Here is a 19180-nt window from a genome sequence, read left to right as displayed (position 1 = left end):
ATACTTCGAATTTTCCTGAATAATTGATAGAAATCAAATACAGATTAATTGGGATTCTGAAGAGCCGTAGGAATAGCAGTTTGCGCGCGAGACTTGTCACCGAAACAGCTATCTATTCACGGAAACGTGTATACGAGGCAATTCTACAAAGGAAGCGACGTTAATTTCGCGATAAGGAAGAGCGTGCGAGGCGAAGGATTCGAATTGTTCCCCGTGCGCGTTATTTGCATTCCGTTTGAGAGATTTCTCGGTAAAACGATCTCGCGGAGGTATCCAGGAAGTCGACGGCGCAGGAAGTTTGGAAAGTGGTCGTTTACCGCCGCCGTTAAATACGATATTTTGTCTGCGCGGCTGTCACCGGCGATTCCTTAAACAGCATCGATAAAAATCGGTGGTCGTTGAAGGAAAGAACGAACGATGAAGAACTGAAGTCATTCGACAGCTTCGAACTTGAACTTTCACACATTTTGTTTTCTTTTTTTTAAATATGATTAATACAATTTTATTTTAATTGCAGTATTAATTATATTATACGCAGTATAATTTTAAAATATATGTAAATATATTCTTTTATGTTTCACGCAAGTGTTGTGGAATCAGATTTAAAAAATGAGGCAGTTCAGATTTTATTTAAATTATCTAGGTGTTAGAAAAATTTTTGAATTCAATAAATTTAGAATTAAATAGGTTTATGGTTACTCTGCAATATTAAATTGTTCATTTGCCGTTAATGTCTGGAACAGATAACGATTCCCTACGGCGACTATTACTAATGCTTTATTCTATTAGAATCACTTATACGTGCAAAGTTAATTATATCTACGGTAATGAACATTCACACACAATATCGTCATTTCACAATAATAATAATTATTGTTAATTTTAAATTCCATTACAAAGCTAAAAAAAATGCAAATATCATTTTCATCAGAAAAGTTTCAATTATTAATAATATTATACATAGACGAAAATCCAAATGGAAATGAACGTAAAGGAGGAGGAAGTGAAATCCTTGAAAAATGAACAAGTACATCGACCCAGTGCATCAGATTGATACGAGGTAATGATCGGTTGCATACTCTCGTTCTAACTTCCATTGCAATTACAGATCGCGTTCCATCCGTCAGGAAAGTGGTAATCTTTCTACTGGATATGCTTCTGCGATTTCTACTAACCAGATATTAACTAAATCAACGTGGTTTGGCTTCGTTACCAAAATTTTCAATCGTATTCCACGTTCCAGCTCATCCTTCAGCTTATTCTTTAGAAGAATTGTATAAACCACAGCAGAAATAATAAAATAAACAAAATCTCTTTGCTTTCATAAAAATTCGATGCATGTAAATGCTCTTTTTTAATTCATACACGAACGCGATATTTTAAAATGTTTTTACCAACAATTTTAAAGCGTTTCGAGACTGGTGTTCTACAAAAGTTGTTCAATTTTCAGTGAACAATGCTTTATGGAATATTCATTTGAAGTACATGGCTTCAGTTTATGAAATTGTTGGAAACTCCAGTATTTGGTACGAAATTATGCAAAGAATTACCTCGTAGTGGGTGGACTAATTACGTTCATCGATTGATACTCGATGGAACGAAGTTTCGTCGGCACCAGGGTTATTATTCATTATTTAACTGTCGATTTCGCGTGACTCATCGAAATCATGCATATTGCATGTAAATACGCGTGTGGAGGTTCCTCCGGCGCTCGTCAAGTCGACACTTTCAATGCAGACGAAGTCTATACGGTTTACCATTGACTCATTTAACGCCGCTTCAATTGGGAATGTTAAATGCCAAGGAACGATCGAACGTACTGTCTGGTGAAAGAAATAAACTGGAAACGATCATTTCTGTTAACACAATAGTACTATTTATAACACGTGCCAAGTTTTGCGTTATTTATATTGCAATTAGTGCTTCCAAAAAATTAGTCACAGGACATTACACCATGTACTATACGCTAAATAAGAAAATAACAAGTTTACTCCAATTCTATTTTTCTATAAACGAATATAAATAAATACAATTAACAAGCAAACGACACGTGTCTCGTAATATCCGTTTGTGTTTATATTACAATTAGCTGTTCCAAAAAAATAGTCGAAGGACATCACTCCATGTACTATACTCTAATTAAGAAAGCAACAAGTCTGCTCCAATTCTATTTTTCTACAAACAAATACAAATAAATACCGTTAACAAGTGAACGACACGTGTCTCGTAATATCTGTTGAATCCTACAAAAAATGTTCTCAAACCCTCGAACGTCCGATTCATCCCAAATCTACCATTTGATGCTTCCATACCTTCGATCAACAACGAGGATGCGTTCTTGGCAAACTTCGCGAACGAACTCGCAAATTAATTTCTGAATAAATCGCAAAAGCAGAAATCGCGAAGCAAATACGAGCAGTTCTCGTGGGAACGCAAATCGGAAACGCTGGTTCCCAGCAATTAATAACTTTCTCGACGCCGACTTACCTTTCCCTCCCTCTGTCTCTCGCCAGCGACGAATTCACTTTCTACCGATCTGAAACCGATCTCGCGTCTCGCGTTGTGTCAAGAGAACGTCCACAGATAGATCCCCAGGGAACGCGCGAGATTTCCTCGTTCACCGGTGAAACTGTCCACGATTTCGACACCCGATCGGCGAGGAGGCGTCGTCGCGACGCGCGGGCACGCGGTGGATCCGTGGCAAGGTGAACGCACCGGGTTGTCATTCGGCCAATTCGTCCAAAGGTGACGATCGAGCGGTTCGATTCGCCGGCTAATCGATCATGTGCCTGTCTGACTGACTGACTTACTGACTGACTGACTGACCGCCGCGATTGTGACTTGCCGACGATCTTGCTGCCGCTGGCTAAGGACGAACAGGTGGGGAGGGAAGTGGGGGCCTGCTACCTGGAGAACGAAAGTCACTCGTCGAGCGTTCAATTCTTCGGCTGGTCGCTGTGACTGAGGCAGAGATGCGGATGGAAGAAGAAAATTTGGAGAACTGATAGTTTAAACGGATGAAAATGGAATTTTATTATTAATTCTCAATTCTCAAACGGATGAAAATGGAATATTTGAAACGGTTTTTTGTTTTTTCTTGGTTCTGGTATAAATCCACTTTTTAAGGAGAATGAGTTAATGGTAGTTTTAGTGAAATATAGATCTCCTTTTTTGTTGTGTATAATCGTATATTGATCGTCGAGCGTTCAATTCGTCGGCTGGTCGCTGAGGCAGAGATGCGGATGGAAGAAGAAAATTTGGAGAACTGATCTTTTAAATGGATAAAAATGGAATTTTATATTTGAAATGCTTTCTTGTTTTTTCTTGGTTGTGATGCAAATCCACTTTTGAAGAAGAATGAGTTAATGGTAGTTTTAGAGAAATATAGATCTCCTTTTTTGTTGTGTATAATCGTATATTAAGAGGAGCACGATTTGTTTATAAATTGATTAAATGGATTTTAGCTGCATAATGTTATTTTTCGAAGTGAAATAAGTCCATTTGTAATACAGAATGGTAAAAAGAAAAAATAGATTCATTTTATGTGTGATGAAACGAGAAGATTTTGTCTGAACCAAATCTCTAGATGCGGCGATATCAAATGGAAAAACAGGACAGAGAATTTATAAACTTGCTGAAAATATGCTGGATGTGATTTGAAAGGGATGAGCCACGAAAAATTGTTTACAAAACCTGTATGGAAGAAGATACATCAATAAAAGCTATTCTTTTATTTGGAAAATAGGGAAAGCCTAAAAATTTTACCAAAATTACTGTTGTCTCTATATTGATGAACGTTTGCCAATATTTTTAAATTGACTCAAACACAAACCCTTAATTATCTCAATGTAAAAAAAGTGGACTTATACTACATTCAAGTGCTTCAAATTGCTTCGTTAAAAGCGAAGACTTGCTTGGTTTGAAGAGATACAGAGAATTGAGATTTAATAATAAAATTTCCAAGTGAAATTCAGAAAGTTTAATGCTGCAACTGTAGAAAGAAGATATTTGTTCTGTATATTCAATTTGGAAAATTGCTTCGCGAAGAAAGCGAAATAGTAAAATAAAATTTTCTGCAGCTCTGATGCTTTCGATGGCTCTCATATTCTCGGTGGTATTTTCACATTACTGACATAAATACATTCTGCTGCTGTACCATTAGAAATTTAACGAGCATAAATATTGTAAAATTATACTTTGTACGAAATAGTTTGCACGCATTTAAAATACTGGAATAAAAAATATTTAATTGCACACAATCGGTACTTCAGTGGTGTAAAATGGAACGAGCAAGTAAAAGCGACGTGTTCGAGAATGTCGAAACCTGTAAATGGACCGTCAAATCCTCTCACGTTTCGTTCGATTACCGGAATATTTTAATTGCTGTAAAAAACGAATAAACGTAAACGGAAACCGGTGCAATTCAAGCACGTTGCTTAGAACTTAGCCGGCCACTTTCACTCGGCGTTGCATTCTTTTTCGAACAGATTTTTTCCCTCCTATTTCAACGTTTCTCGTCGACGCACAGGTGGAATTAATTGAAATCGCCAGTCGTCAGTTTAATCCAATGGCTGGCCTGACAAAAAGTGACAAGTTGAAAATGCCAGTTATTCCGAATGGGTTTCAAGAATTCACGTTAACGTTGACCTCCTTTCTTTCAATAATTAAACAGTGACGTAAATTGTATTTTAAAAATGATAGTGTCACGCGTTACAAATATTTGACAAAACACTTTTTCCATTTATTCGAAACTATCTAAAGAATAATATAAATTCTCCATTTCTACCGTCGACTCCATTTTATCCGAGATACGACCAGAGCCATCATCGATATAGTTGCTCCATTAGACTGAAAATCGAATAATCCTACATATTTTTCCGTATCTATGAATATCAATTAAGTAATACGGTCTACTAAAAATTGACGAATAAAATGTACACTGATTAATAATTGTGTAAAAAATATACGAAAGAATAAAGCTAATAATTAAATTCAATTACTCTTAACACAATAAAAAATATGAAAACGTTGGATATATTTATATGCTCTTTAAGCTTCTGTTATAATAAATCTTCGAACGGGATTTTTGTTACTTTTTAGAAATGTATTTAAATGAATAGTATCTGTCGCGTATGCAACTACGCGCGTATTAATTACATACGTAATCACGTTATGAATTAACCATAAAATATTACGTATTTTGCAAAGAAAAAAGAGGGTACACATCTGCGAACACGTTTTTCTTCACTGTAAAATTACACTGCGTCGTAGCGAGATGTACTCTCTAACGTTGATTACTCTTTTTACAGACACGCTTACATACGTATATATATATAGTACATTGCACATAAACCGAGCCTATTTTCCACAATGTGGGTCGTGGTGTTGAAAAGAGCTGGAACGAGGGTACTTTCAAAAATCGAAAGTCCCCCGCGCTATGCACGCGGTTTAACCTACTTTCCGCGTGGCAATTACAACGAAATATACGAATTACCTATGTACGGGTTATCTGCTGCGTGTTGCTGAATCGCTTCGTGGCTGAGATGAAAGCCACTTTCACGTTCAACAATCAATTATCACTTAGGTACTGACGCGAGAACGTCTTGCCACTTCAGAATTGTTTCAGCGCATGAAAATTCTCGTTACTCGCCGTCGTTCCGCTTGGATTACCATTTTTAATTAAGAATATCTATATACTTTTGTATCGTACTAAGTTCCCTTAGTTTAGTAAATTATCATGAATTATAAAAGTGGAGAAGAATGATTTTTCTAATTCAATTTCCAAATAGCCGTCGTTCTGCTTGAATTACCATTTTCAATAAACAATCTATGTATTTCTGTATCACACTAAGTTCCTTTCGTCTAGTAAATAATTGTGAATTATAAAAGTGGAGAAGGATGATTTTTCTAATTCAGTTTCCAAATATATATCTTATTATTTCGTATACATTCGTTACGTTCGAGAGAATTCATTATTTTCCAGGACTACTGAAACATTCGTGTCTAATAAAATAATGCTTTATTCCTTCGATGATTAAGGCTTGAGATATACCGTGTAAAAAAAATGATTACCATCAAGATCGTGTTAAAGCTCATCAATCTGCACGCCAACTATGTAATTACATTACGTGTACCTGTTTACTTGGCGTGACATCAGTACCAACCCCTAAGAAGTTCGTTCATAAATTCATTTACCAGCAAGGGTTCGCATAACATCGCCAATTAAACGGGAAAAGATAATATCTGCTGTGTCGTAATTAATATTCCATTCTTACGATGGTTAGCCCATTCCTAACGATAGTGTTTATAAAAAATAGAAAAAACGATCCTCTGAAAAGCGTTATAAGATATAAAGTCAACCGTTGCAATAATTATATAAAAAAAACAGCCTAGAAAAGATAAATAGAGATTCTTACGATATTATATGAGACATGTACAAGCAAACACTTCCGGTTGAAAGTTTGGAACCAGATACCAAGGAGCATAAATGGAATTCTTACAAAAGTAGAATTGACGTTGTCACGTTGGTTTGGAATAAAACAAATGTGCCTAATACCGCTAATTGAGGTGTTTCATCAAGAAAATATAAATATTTCAATCAAAATGTATGAAAACATAGAGTGTAAATTGGAAAATGTGAAATCTGATGTACGTAGAGTTGAGAAACATTTGTTCAGCATGCGATTTTGATGATTATGCTAAGAAAAATAGTATCCAAATATATAACAATACAAATATCTCGAAATTGTACTGCGTTATTTCTGCACCATGGATTAATAAATTTTTCAAGAGTAGACGATACAATAAGCATCTTTCCAATCTCGATCACAAATTTGCTGTACACATAATTTCTTTCTAATTTCCCACTAATTACATAAAAAACTGTCATTTACCTTTTAATCAAGTTTTCTTAAGCCACATTAGACGCGTTTATTCTACTTCTCCAACGAATAGAAACGAATCTATCGAAATTTACAAACCATTCAACGAGTTAGTTCCAAACAAATAAAAAATGATCAACAACTTCGACGTTGGAATGTACAGCTCCAAGCTTTAAACCGGAAGTGTCCGCATCGTCGAAGCAGTAGGATGCTTCTCTGGACGGACACTGCGACGCGGACGTTTCATCTCTTCGTTCCCATCGAGTGAATTTTCTCTGCGCTAGCACCGAGATGAGAACCGATCGAGTTGTCACAGATCGTCGCCGTGGAGTCTCTGAGTTTTAATCGATCACCAGCTGTCGGAACGAACCGTCCAAACCGAACAGATCGTCGTGGGTCTTTGGCTTTCCTGGTCGAAGCGCCTCGTTCGTTTTCACCGACTCCTGTTCCGTGAACCAGGGAGTGTATTCCTCCAGTTTCTTTAACCAAGTGTCTGAGAAGTGACAACAGAGAATATTTTTAGTCGAACAATTTACTATTGCGCGTGTTCGCAGGTGTGTTTGAATTTAATTATGGGTGTTGTAACAGGTGTTGTTACAGTATTGAGGTAATACGGATGGACGAGTTATGGCGAGCTAAATTCCTCGACATCCTCCTCTAACATCCCTTTGCACACGAATGTCCCCTCTAAGGGGATGTCAGAATTGATTAGTAATTATGGAAGTTAAACTTTTTGAGAAATGCATATTCTCCTCAAGTTTTCTATTGAAATGGAAATTTTCCATTCCTGGTAACTGACGGTCAGATGCAAAGAGTTAACAGAATTCTGAATCATTGCAGCATTCAGTAAAGATAATAAATATTCTACAATTTCTAAAATTCTTAGATTTTCCTAAAGAATTTCAATAGTCGAAGTTCTTCGACTAATTAATCACGTCAAGCTCAGAAATCAAATATAAATGTATCCACCTACGATTAGGACACATCGTTTAGCGATCAATTATGAAGGATGAGTGTCTAATTGAGCTTTCGAAGCACTTGGCTCGACGTACTAAGCTTTCACCTATAACAGTAAGTGTTATAGGCGTCAAACACATTATGAAGGATCATGAACGTCAGCGTTACGTGCAGCTGTGCTAGGAGAAACTCCTCTCTCACCATCTAAGGATCATCAAGAGACTCCACCGTCTCGCATGAGAAACGATCCACTTAGCCACCTTCTCAGAAAATTTGAAGACACCCGAAATTTTCTCTCGAAGTGTTAATCAATTATACAAATGATTGTCTACATTGAGCCTTTCTGAGAGTTAAGCTCGCTTTACTATACCTAGACTTTATCTAAAGCCTATATCTAAGTGTCATTGTCGTTAACACACTGCGAAGGATGACGCACATTAATGTTTTGTACGATGGTGGTTGAAAAAACCCCTCTTTCATCAACTACAAATTGTGGCAGCCTCTCAACACTCACCACTAGAGAAACATCATCGCTTACAGTATCCCAAAAGTGCACAATTACCTATCCGTTCTAATATATACAACTTCTGACCTAACATCCCAGCGTCTAAGGCAGGGCCTGCTAAGTAGCTTTATTGATGAGTCCACTAGCAGGCCCAGGAAACGTTCTTCCCTCTCTTTTCCTTCTTTCTCTCCTCTTTCATCCACAGTAAAATCGAAGCAACGCGCTTCAGGATCATCAAGAGAGTAGAACGTTTCGTACAAGAGGCGACTTACTTAGCCACCACACAAGAATCTCAGCTACACCTATGTTTCTGTAAAGTGTTGGCAGTGGAGACCATGTGAAGATGGGATAGCCAGTGCTTACGTTCGACCATCAAGGGAGAAGAACGTTTCATACAAGAAGCGACTTCCTCAGCCACCTCACAAGAATCTGAGTTACACCTATGTTTCTGTGAAGTGTTGACAGTGGAGACCATGTGAAGATGGGATAGCCAGTGCTTACGCTCGATCTCATGCGAGTTTGGATAGAATGTCCTATCTAACAGTTCGACAGTTCTAGATATTTTGAGACTATCGGTTACTAGGATACTACACACTCTATTACGACTGACGTAGCTCGCGTTGTCTCTGCAGCTTAATCAATTATAGAGAATAGAACTTCTAACGAATAAGCCAACTTGACAAAGTACCATTTTTCAACGCACCATGAATAACGTGAAGGATACTATATCTTCTATTACGAATAGCGTAACTCGCGTTGTCTCTGCGACTTAATTAATTATAAAAAACAGAACTTCCAACAAATAAGCCAACTTGACAAAGTACAATCTTTCAACGCACCATGAATAACGTGAAGGATACTACACCTTCTATTACGAATAGCGTAACTCGCGTTGTTTCTGCGACTTAATTAATTATAGAAAATAGAACTTCCAACAAATAAGCCAACTTGACAAAGTACAACTTTTCAACGCACCATGAATAACGTGAAGAGGACCAGCGTCGCCGCCGTACTCAGCAGGCAACATCTCCCGCGGGATGTAATCGTACAGGGTCTTTATGTCGCTGTGCATGAAGATCCGATTGCGGATCTTCTCCTTGAGGAACGGTTTGACGAAGTTGACGATATTGTCGACCAACGGGCTGACGTTCACCACGTGCACCTCCTTCAGTTTCACGGGGTAAGCCTCCTGCACGCAGACCAGGAACTTCTTCACGACCGTTGGCGTGAATTTTGCGAAATGGGAGGCTGTCACGACGCTCGCGTCCAGGATGTACACGTCCCCTGCGACGCCTACCGCTTCCTCCTTCAGTCGCATGTCGCCGATCATTAGAACCAGTTTGAATAAGTCGGCTACGTTTGGCGTTGGGATGTCCTTCTCGAGACCACGCATCACGATCACTCGTCGGCCATTTTTAGTCAGTCCTGGCAGTGGAGGTATTTGGCTGGAAGAATTGATCGAGCATGTTAAATTAGTGAAGGTTGAGGTATTCGAAGATAGTAATTGGAATTAAAATGAACCAGTTAACTGTGATTGACGAGTATACTCGTCATGGAGAAGTGGCACGATTTTGTGTATTAACGAGTCATAGAGAAGTGGCACGATTTTGTGTATTAACGAGTCATAGAGAAGTGGCACGGTTTTGTGTATTAACGAGTATACTCGTTATGGAGAAGTGGCACAATTTTGTGTATTAATGACTATACTCGTTATGGTGAAGTGGCACGATTTTGTGTATTAACGAGTATACTCGTTATGGAAAAGTGGCACGATTTTGTGTATTGACGAGTCATAGAGAAGTGGCACCATTTTGTGTATTGACGAGTATACTCGCCATGCGAATATAGTAGTGACCATTAGCTTATTCTGGCGACACAAAATGGTGCGCGCTCTCAAACGAGGGCGCCACAGTTAACTGGTTAAAAGGTAATTAATAAATTAACCCTTGGTTGGTATTTTGAGAAAGGATCGAGAAGATCTTGAGAAACAATTGAGAAGTTTCACTGATATTGCAGAAGAGTTTATGAGTTTACTTGTTTGGAAGTTTCGCAAAATATATATTGATAAAAGGAATTGATAAAAACAGTGAACAGAATGGTACTCCCTTGCAACATTTTAACTGAGAAGTCTCTCGAAGAGGCAAGAGGTATAATCAAGCGAATAATCCTGAACCGAAGTGAGAAACCTCCCACTTTCAACGAAGTCTCTTCGAAAACTCTCACAATCAGCAAAGCTGCTCCTCCTTCTGTAATTCCTTGCCACGAAAATAGGACTCGACTAGCCAAGATTTATTAAAACGGACCGGAACTTTTCTCATTACGTTATGTAAATTTGCTGGACGAAAGTTCCTCGTTTTGCCCCACGCTTCGTGTCAATGGCGTTGAGAAAATTACTCGCGACCGCGTGGCGAGGAAGATTTTTGATTCCAGACACGTGACATCCTTTCCCACTTCCAGCTCTGGAGCTCGAATTGCGCGAAGTAAGATTAAAAAAAAGAGGACGAAGTTGGATATTGAATAATTGAACTGTAGAAAAATATTGGAAATTGTCTTGCTACGTGACGCGTTTGAAAACAGAAAAAATTCTGTTCGCCTTTGAACACTGAAATACGAGCGTCGTTTCGAGTGTCTCGTAAACTTGAATTTATCGTACGCATTCTGCATTTTTCTACGCATTTCGATTTCTCATGCATAAACGCATAAACGTGCGTCAACTACTCATTAAATTAATCGACAGCTGGAGAACTGTTAAGATCGAGTTTTCGAAGAACGTTTGGTAATGTCCTTTTTACGAGGCTGTCGAGGATCGAGCGGAAGCTTACACCACTTTGAGGATCTCTAGCAGTTCCGGTCTGGTGACGTCGCGGTTGGTGAAGAACTCTGGGATCGCGGCCCTCATAGTGAAATACATGTCCAGCTTCCGTTTGCATTTTTCCAAGGAGAACTTGCAGCCACGAAGGAACGTCATTATTATGTGATCGTCTGAAACGGAAAAAGCATATCTAGCGTCTGTGCAAAAAAAGATCCGACGAAACCAGGTAAACAGTCTCGCGAACGAAAGCGGAAATTCACTGGGCAATCTTGTCGCTACACAATCGAGCGAGAAACATATTTTTTTCCTCTTAACACGTCGAATCGACTGTGTCACAGTTGGAGAAATAATACTTAGTTCTTGCGTGACTTTTTACGTTCAAATTATTATGCGCGCGTCTTAAATAACAAGGTCACGTTGTTGCTGCGTTTTGTTTTTAATTTAATTGCAGTCGCTTCTGTAATAATGATAATCAGTCGATCGCAATCTCACGCGTTTATGCTATTTGTGGCAATGTAACAGTGATATTTGTCGTCGACAGTCTGACTTACATCTTTTCTCGTCTGTTTTCTTTTTCTTTTTGGTTAATTAATTACTCGACTGATCGGAAGCAACGAAGCAGGTGAATTTGTTACGAGTAACGAGGTATATTAATGGTCGATTACCATCGAACTGAGGTAAGTGCGGTTGCTTGGCAAGCCATTCTTTAATAATTTCGACGTCTTTGTCGCGCGTCGTCTCATTTTCGTTCAGCTCCGCCCGAATCTGCTTCGCCATCTCTCCTGATGGTTGAACCAGCAGCATCTGAAAATCGAATGTTCAACGTAAATTCGTGACACACGCGACGTTTAACGCATCCTCGTTGTATATTTATTGGGATTAGAAAGGAAGCTGATTTGTGACAAATAATAAATGAAATGTAGTCGAATCTGACGTTGGATGGTAATCATATGTACGTTAATTATGATGTCTGACGTAGCCTCGCATGCGAAATGACCACTTGCGCAATTAATTGGAAAATACATTGTTTCCTGCATCGAGAAATGATCGACGGAAGACGAATTTATTCTCTATTAATATTCCCTGAAATCTGTTTTGGAATTTTAAGAATTAAATTTGTTGGTTGAAATTCTTCCGTCTTTCGAACGAATGAAATTACAATTAAATTAAATTCCAGATGTATAGGAACAGTATAAAAATAAATATCTAGAAAAATTCCACGAATGTTATCGTGCAAATACAATTCAAAAAAATTGTTATATTCGTTCTGAGAACAACATTTCTGGTTGAGAAATTGGTTCTAATTGCGTGTGAAATGGAAGGAAACTTCGTGCGCACGAATTTTACGAGCACTTGTCTCCTCTGCACGCAAACCACTTTCGTGATAGAAATTTTATTCGCGTGAATTTCGTCGACGTAAATTCTGCACAAACAATTCAAGCATTCGCTGGTACATTCCACAAGAATCGAATCAACAGACGCCGCGTTTCGACGAAAATTAACAGAGCTTTGGATTATCACGCGAAACGAATTCGTCGTAAATGTATTTCGTAAGAACCAATTGGAAAATTCATAAAGGGAGATTGCATGCGCGCAAAAGTTCAATGGAAATCCAATGAAACGGTATGCATGGCGCAGACGAACGATTCATACGGGGCGCATTGACGAGAGCTCACGTACCAGAAATAAAATTTATCGTTCGCGTATGAGAAATACGTACAACCTCGATGAAAATAAATTTCAGCAAAAATGGTTTATGGTTACGAACCTTTTCAATATAAATTAATTTGAATCGATTTCAACATAAACTGAAGTATAACTACATAACACTTTCTACGCAAATATTAAGTCATAACATTTGAAAACTATTTCAGAACCAACAATCAAACCTACAATATATTACTAAAAACTCAAACAATGCATCAATTGCAAATTTTAACTTCGAAATCTCAAAAAATAAGAGGAATCAACAAACAGATTAACAAAAAAAAAAAATACCATTTCCTAGTATGACGCACGAGTTACAAAAGGGAATTCGTTTCCTCTAGAAACAGGAAGTTTCCTGCGCTAAACGATTATGTCATCTGTGCACGTGTAACGCAGCCAGTGAGATAAAAAATTTGGACAATTTTAGATCGTTTAGCAAGTCACGAGCATATCGTACGAGATCTCACGTTTATTTTGCGCAACTTTCATAGCTGACGATCGATCGAAGTGCAGCGTTCGGCTCGGATAAGAGATAACAAGCGCGATACTTGTTGCAGTTTTACAGGTGGAACGAGTTACGAGCACTGTAACAGGTTACGCAAATAGCCGAGATACGCATCGTTCTTACGCGAGAAATTAATGCTGACCAGAGGCGAGCTTGCCCAACGTTAAACTTTCTCTAGTTCGTCACGGTTGACCGAGAGGAATCCGTGTTTCACTTTTTCTCGGGGAAAAGTGACCGACTGGCCCGCGCGTTCGCCATTTCTTCATCCCCTTTTCCCGATCTTTTTGGTCCTCGTCGACTGAGATTTTTCTAATACTTCATTTAACAGTCGATCGAACGATCTTTTAATTATTCGAACAGTGAACGTGATATTTCTTATCTTTATCAATGAAAGTATTCTGTTTAAACTCATTTTTTTGTCATGTTTTACTCAACATTTAATGAATTTTTAGGGATTGAGTCGTTGAGACTGAAGAAAGATTTTTGAAGGTAAACAATTCTGTACTATTTTATGATCTTGATTGCACGACGAATAATTGAACGATTAAGATAAGTTTGATTGTTAGCTTTAATATTTAATAATTTACGTAAAAATTAATAAATTTTTGGGGACGAGATCGTTGAGACTAAAGAAAGATTTTTAAAGATAAAAAATTCTGTATTATTTTATGATCTTGATTGCACGACGAATAATTGAACGATTAAGATAAGTTTGATCGTTAGCTTTAATAGCTTCAGAGAAATTGACTTGTAAGAGGTCATATAACGCACATAAAGTGTTTTAATTTAATTATTTGAACTTTTGGGCTGGAAAGAACTTTCAAGTGAAATGACGTGGAGTTGTTTGTTCTTTCTAAAAAAAATTCGACAAGTTATTTATATCGCAAATAGAACAGTGTTTACAGGATAATTGTGTAAGAGGAAATATGGACTCCAAGAAACCTCCTATTAGATTTCTACGTGACAGTTCAAGGCTCATTATCTCAGAACACTCGTTTACGTGTTAAACATCGAATTACACAAAATTTGCATAAAATCTACATATTTCATTCACGCGCAACTTTCTATCGGAGTATTTGCTACTATATAAAGTTTCTTCCAGTGAATTTTATCGTATTTTCTTTCTAAGAGGCTAGCACTTGCGGAATGCATATCTGCGAGTCTGCTTAGAATGAAAAATACTCGCCTATTTTTATTAAATACAGCACGGATGGACGTCTAATTTATCGCTACCTTGCGCAGCATACGAATCAAGCATAAAATAGAACTGCACTTGCATGGAGAATTAATTATTCTATTTAACGAAAGCTATTCTCAAACACGCACGAAGCAAATTCTTTGTGCAAACATAAAGTAGTAATTTAGAAAGGTAAATCAATGTTTGCGTTACCCTTGAAACCCTAACACAGTTCCAACGTCGCCAAAGGCATTTCAAACACTCTCCAATATAAGTGAAACCTTCATTTTGCGCATAATTTTGATTTTTTGCATCAATTTTGATATTTTCCAATGAAATTAAGCTGATTAAATGAGCTACAATTGAGTTTCGTAGAAAGCTAAATAGGGGTTGGTTTAATTCCTTTTATCTCTGTGAACAAACTGACTCAATCCTCACATAACAACAAAAAGAAAAAGAAAGCTTCCAAATATTTTTATCGCATTTTTATGCAAAACTCAATATCGTTTACTAACGTATTTTGATGTACTTCAATATTTTAATCATGAAGTGAATCAATTTCTGCTCAGCTCGTATGCTTTACTAAAGGAACAACAAAAATGAATTTAAATTAGTCTGACTTTCAAGCATAGAAATATAATTGCAGCCACTGCAAGCATCGAACGAGAATTCCACGGAGAACTTGAAAAGTTGGCTCGTAAAGGTTAACGTTAGATAGCCATCATGCTCGCGGATGAGTGTCGTTGAGTTATGGGAAAGTGAACTTCAGGCTCGTTTTTCATTTAGAGAAAGAGACACGTCGCCAGTAAGACCATAAAAACGCGTGCATTGCCCAAGATCGTCCTTGGTGGAACCTGAAATTGGGCAACCTGCTGGAAAGGCGAGACCAGAACGTGACAGTATAATCACAGGCGTGGTCATACTCTGTTGGAGTCTGTCGAATCGATCGTGTATTCCATCTTCTGCTTTCTTTTCACTTCTATTTCTGCAAAGCACTATTTTCGTTTACTATTACTACTAAAAAAATTAATTCAAGAGGCGTAAGGGTCCAAGTACATTTTGTCCAAGAGTGAAAGGTTGAAAGTTTCAAACTGGTGGATGCTTGCGAGTTTTCGCGTGGATCGTGTGACTTGAAAGAAGAAAAGAGCAGGCGTTGAAAAGTAGTGACAGTAATTATTGCAGAAGGATTCTGTTTATCTAAACTCGTCAAGGAATAAATTGTAAATTATATGAATAATAAGGGATGGCTGATTTCTCGTGCTTGGCAGTAGATCAGGTAATTCTACTTTATCACACAAAACAGAGATTTATTGGCAGACATTTCTTCGAAAATTAACGAATTATTCTAACGCTTATTAATATATAAAATATTTTAGAAACATAATTATATACAGCTGGAAATAGAAAGAGTTTGACAAAAAGAAAGTGGTAAAATAATTCGTTAAAATATTATGATAAATATTCGAATGCTGTAAGTGAATGACGTTTAGGTTTCAGATTTCAGGAAAACGCAGGTTATTTACGGAAGTTCCTCGCGTAAGATGAAGAATCTGATACGAATAGATTGTTCTATAAAAGCGTGTGCGTGAAGTGAAATATGATTAATTCATTACCAGTGCTTGTAACATAATGGATTCGTAAAGTAAACTGTCAATTTTTTTATCCATTTTTTTATAGATCGAATTAAAGCTGTTATTCGTATCTGACTAACTGTAGATCAGTTCGCAAGAAATATATCTGATGTTTCTCCTACTTCAAAGCAACCTTCGATTGTTTTACTTCGAGAGAAACGTGTTCAAGTGTGAGTTGAATAATTAAGTAATTAATCGAGGGCAAGTGCTGTCGACCACTAATCTTTGAATCTGACGTTCAGAAAAATTTCGTTTCATTGAATAAAGTTCTACCAGACTGAAAATGTGAACCGTGGTATTTGGAAAGAAGAAGAAAGTTGCGAAATAATAGCGAAGATTCTTCCTAACAGTTTCTAGCCAATAATGAGAAGACCATTACTTGAGAAAAAAGGTGAAAGTCGTTGAAAATTGGTAAAGATTGCTGTTGGGAAGTTCTGACAGCCAATGTGGATCACATCGTTAAAATAAAAAAAAAGAAAATGAAGAAAAAAGTATTGGTATCCAAAAATTTCCATCAACCTCAACTGTGTTACTCGATTAGCATTCATTTTCAAAAAACAAGAATACAATTATCGTTCGAAGTTCACGAGTTAGCCGGATGGAGCATTTTATTTGAAAGAAATACGAATAGCGGTGAAATAGTAATTAAAATTTGCTTCCGCTTTATTTCGTTCCTGAGTGCTGTTCGAGCAAAGATTAACGAGACCCGAAGTGTCGATAATTAGATACGAAGAACCGTAAGAAATCTAAATTGCAATAATTACTCGTTTACGCAATAATCCAAGCGTAAGAAGATTGCAAGTGGAATGAGCTCGACTGACCAGACAAAAAATGTGGGCATCTTGAATCGAGGCACATCGCGTGAACGGGTTTTTTCTTCGCTCGTCTGCATTCGTGACGATATTTACATGTAAACGTTCAAGTATATTTGCTGCACGTGGTGTTTGCGAGCCGATCGTTTCGCAGCGACGGATACTAGAACGCAGGATCGGTCCTCGAAAACGTTAACGACGCGGCGATCGATGTTTGCCCAACGAAACGATGTCTCGACGAGTCGAAGGGAAAGTTTGAAATTCAGTTATTTCAAAACGTTCGAAAGCGGCAGTCGCGATTATTGAAAAATTGCTGAAAATGCAAACAGCGCTTCCATAGAAAGTACGCGAGCTTTCCCTTTAAGTGACTTTGCGGAACAAAACCGAGATTGATGATCGATTTAAATAGTACTCATTGGCCATTTGCTTGCGTTTGAAATTATGCTAATCTCGTAAAAAATCCGGGGAACTTTCTATTTGCACAGAAGACTTTCATGCAAATCTTTAATATCGATGAACTAACATCAGTCAGGTCGATTTCATACAATTCGAACCGAAAGATATTGGAATAATTATGAAAATGGCGATTTCACTCGTCTCATTCGTTCACGATTACATTTTAAGTGAAGAAACTTTCAATTTCAGCTGCTTCTCATTTCTTCAGCTTCTCTTTCACTCTACCATTACATTCAGCCGCCTAACTCACTGTAAAGACATAACAATTACTCGAAACTAGCCGTAAGAAAGACAGATCCTATGTCGATAACGAAAAAAGAGACCAGCATCACTTTCACTATCAACTATACATCTACCATTACCAAAAGTACGTGCATCGATCTCTGCTGCGGCCACGACGCGAGAAAACTCCGATTCGCGGTTTCTAAAAAGGGAAAAAGGCCAATCGCGAGGATTAAAAAGCGTCGATGGAAACCGGGAAGGGGTCAGCGAACTCGAAGATAATCCAGTTCAGGTTCACGAAGGCGATCGATTCCGAATTGTACGTTTGGACTGCGTCGAACGAGCAGCAGACAAGAATTTCGATCGGAATGCTCACGGCTGTTCTATAAATCTGCTGCGCTTACCTTGGTCAGCGGCAACGGGACGGTCGGATCCTGAAGAAGACAGAGGCGCAGAGGAATCGGGAAGAACGATCGACGACGGCGACCAGGTACGACCGGTCACGGAAAGAGAAATGCAAGAAACTCGTGCGGCGTACCGAAGAGATGGAGAACGGACGGTGGAGTGGGAACGATTACCTCTTGGACCGGTTCTCCTTTATATCGTGGGATGCCCCACTCTCGCTTTTCTCTCCAGGAGTAACGCGGAACGATGGAAACCCGCTCGCAATCGATATTCGGATGCCCCAAAAGATGGTCGCGATTTTTTTTAAAACGAACCGTCTCTGCCTTCGTGAAAACATGGTAGCAATTTTTTTAAAAACGATCAGTTGCTGCCTTCGTGAAAAGATGGTCGCGATTTTTTTAAAAACGAACCGCCTCTGCCTTCGTGAAAAGATGATCACGATTTTTTAAAAACGAACCGTCTCTGCTTTTGTGAAAAGACGGTCGCGATTTTTTAAAAACGAACCGCTTCTGCCTTTGTGAAAAGATGGTCGCGATTTTTTAAAAACGAACCGTCTCTGCCTTCGTCCTGTAAATATTTGCTAATGATATTAGAATATCTTCCGTTTTCTCATTCATGTATTCTGCATCGTGACTGATTAGATTCTCTTACTTGCTAACATGGTTGTTAGTATAAATACTAATCGTGCTTGTCTTGTATCTGTGATGTCTTCATTTTAGCTTTTTGCTGTTCTTTCTTATCTTCTTTTAAATGAATTACTAATTAATTGTTTAGAATATGGTATATAAATATGGAACTATTTTTTGGTTAATTTTGTTATTTAATAATTGCACTCTTTTTCTCACTTTTGCATTGTGCATGTAAGAATCGATTGATAAATGTTTTTTTTTATTTTCATTCTTCTGTTACGTATGCAAAATATAAACCTGAATTATGAACGTGTTGGATGAAGTAATACAGCTTTTTCTGGTTCAGCAATCCTTTTTTTTCTAGTTATTTTGTGTTTCTATAATTTGATATTATAAATGTGAATCTATGATGTTTTTATGATATTTTATAATCGATTTCGCGCTCGAGGGCTCCGAAACGGAGCCATTTGAAATTTGCCTT

The 19180-nt window shown here is 37.8% G+C and overlaps 1 protein-coding gene across 1 annotated transcript; it reads right to left on the bottom strand.

The window, feature by feature from the left end:
• Positions 1–7088: 7088 nt before the first annotated feature.
• LOC143422323 (alpha-tocopherol transfer protein-like) lies at positions 7089–18247 on the bottom strand. The gene is made up of 5 exons (XM_076892892.1): positions 18070–18247; positions 11821–11959; positions 11166–11325; positions 9319–9788; positions 7089–7374 (listed from the first exon to the last, which is right to left on the bottom strand). Exons 2-5 carry the CDS (start codon positions 11957–11959, stop codon positions 7223–7225), a joined length of 921 nt encoding a protein of 306 aa, XP_076749007.1. The 5' UTR covers positions 18070–18247; the 3' UTR covers positions 7089–7222.
• Positions 18248–19180: the final 933 nt, after the last annotated feature.

This window comes from Xylocopa sonorina, chromosome 3, assembly GCF_050948175.1.
Source record: "Xylocopa sonorina isolate GNS202 chromosome 3, iyXylSono1_principal, whole genome shotgun sequence".
NCBI lineage: Eukaryota > Metazoa > Arthropoda > Insecta > Hymenoptera > Apidae > Xylocopa > Xylocopa sonorina.
The sequence above is the reverse complement of the archived record's forward strand: the minus strand, read 5'-3'. Positions and strand labels throughout refer to the sequence as shown.

Coding starts and splice junctions, on each gene's coding strand:
- LOC143422323 (XM_076892892.1), bottom strand. CDS start 11,959: ATGCTGCTGGTTCAACCATCAGGAGAGATGGCGAAGCAGATTCGGGCG. Junction 11,326..11,820: donor GCACTTACCTCAGTTCGATG/GTAATCGACCAT, acceptor TTTCCGTTTCAG/ACGATCACATAATAATGACG. Junction 7,375..9,318: donor TCCTCTTCACGTTATTCATG/GTGCGTTGAAAA, acceptor GTCACTTCTCAG/ACACTTGGTTAAAGAAACTG.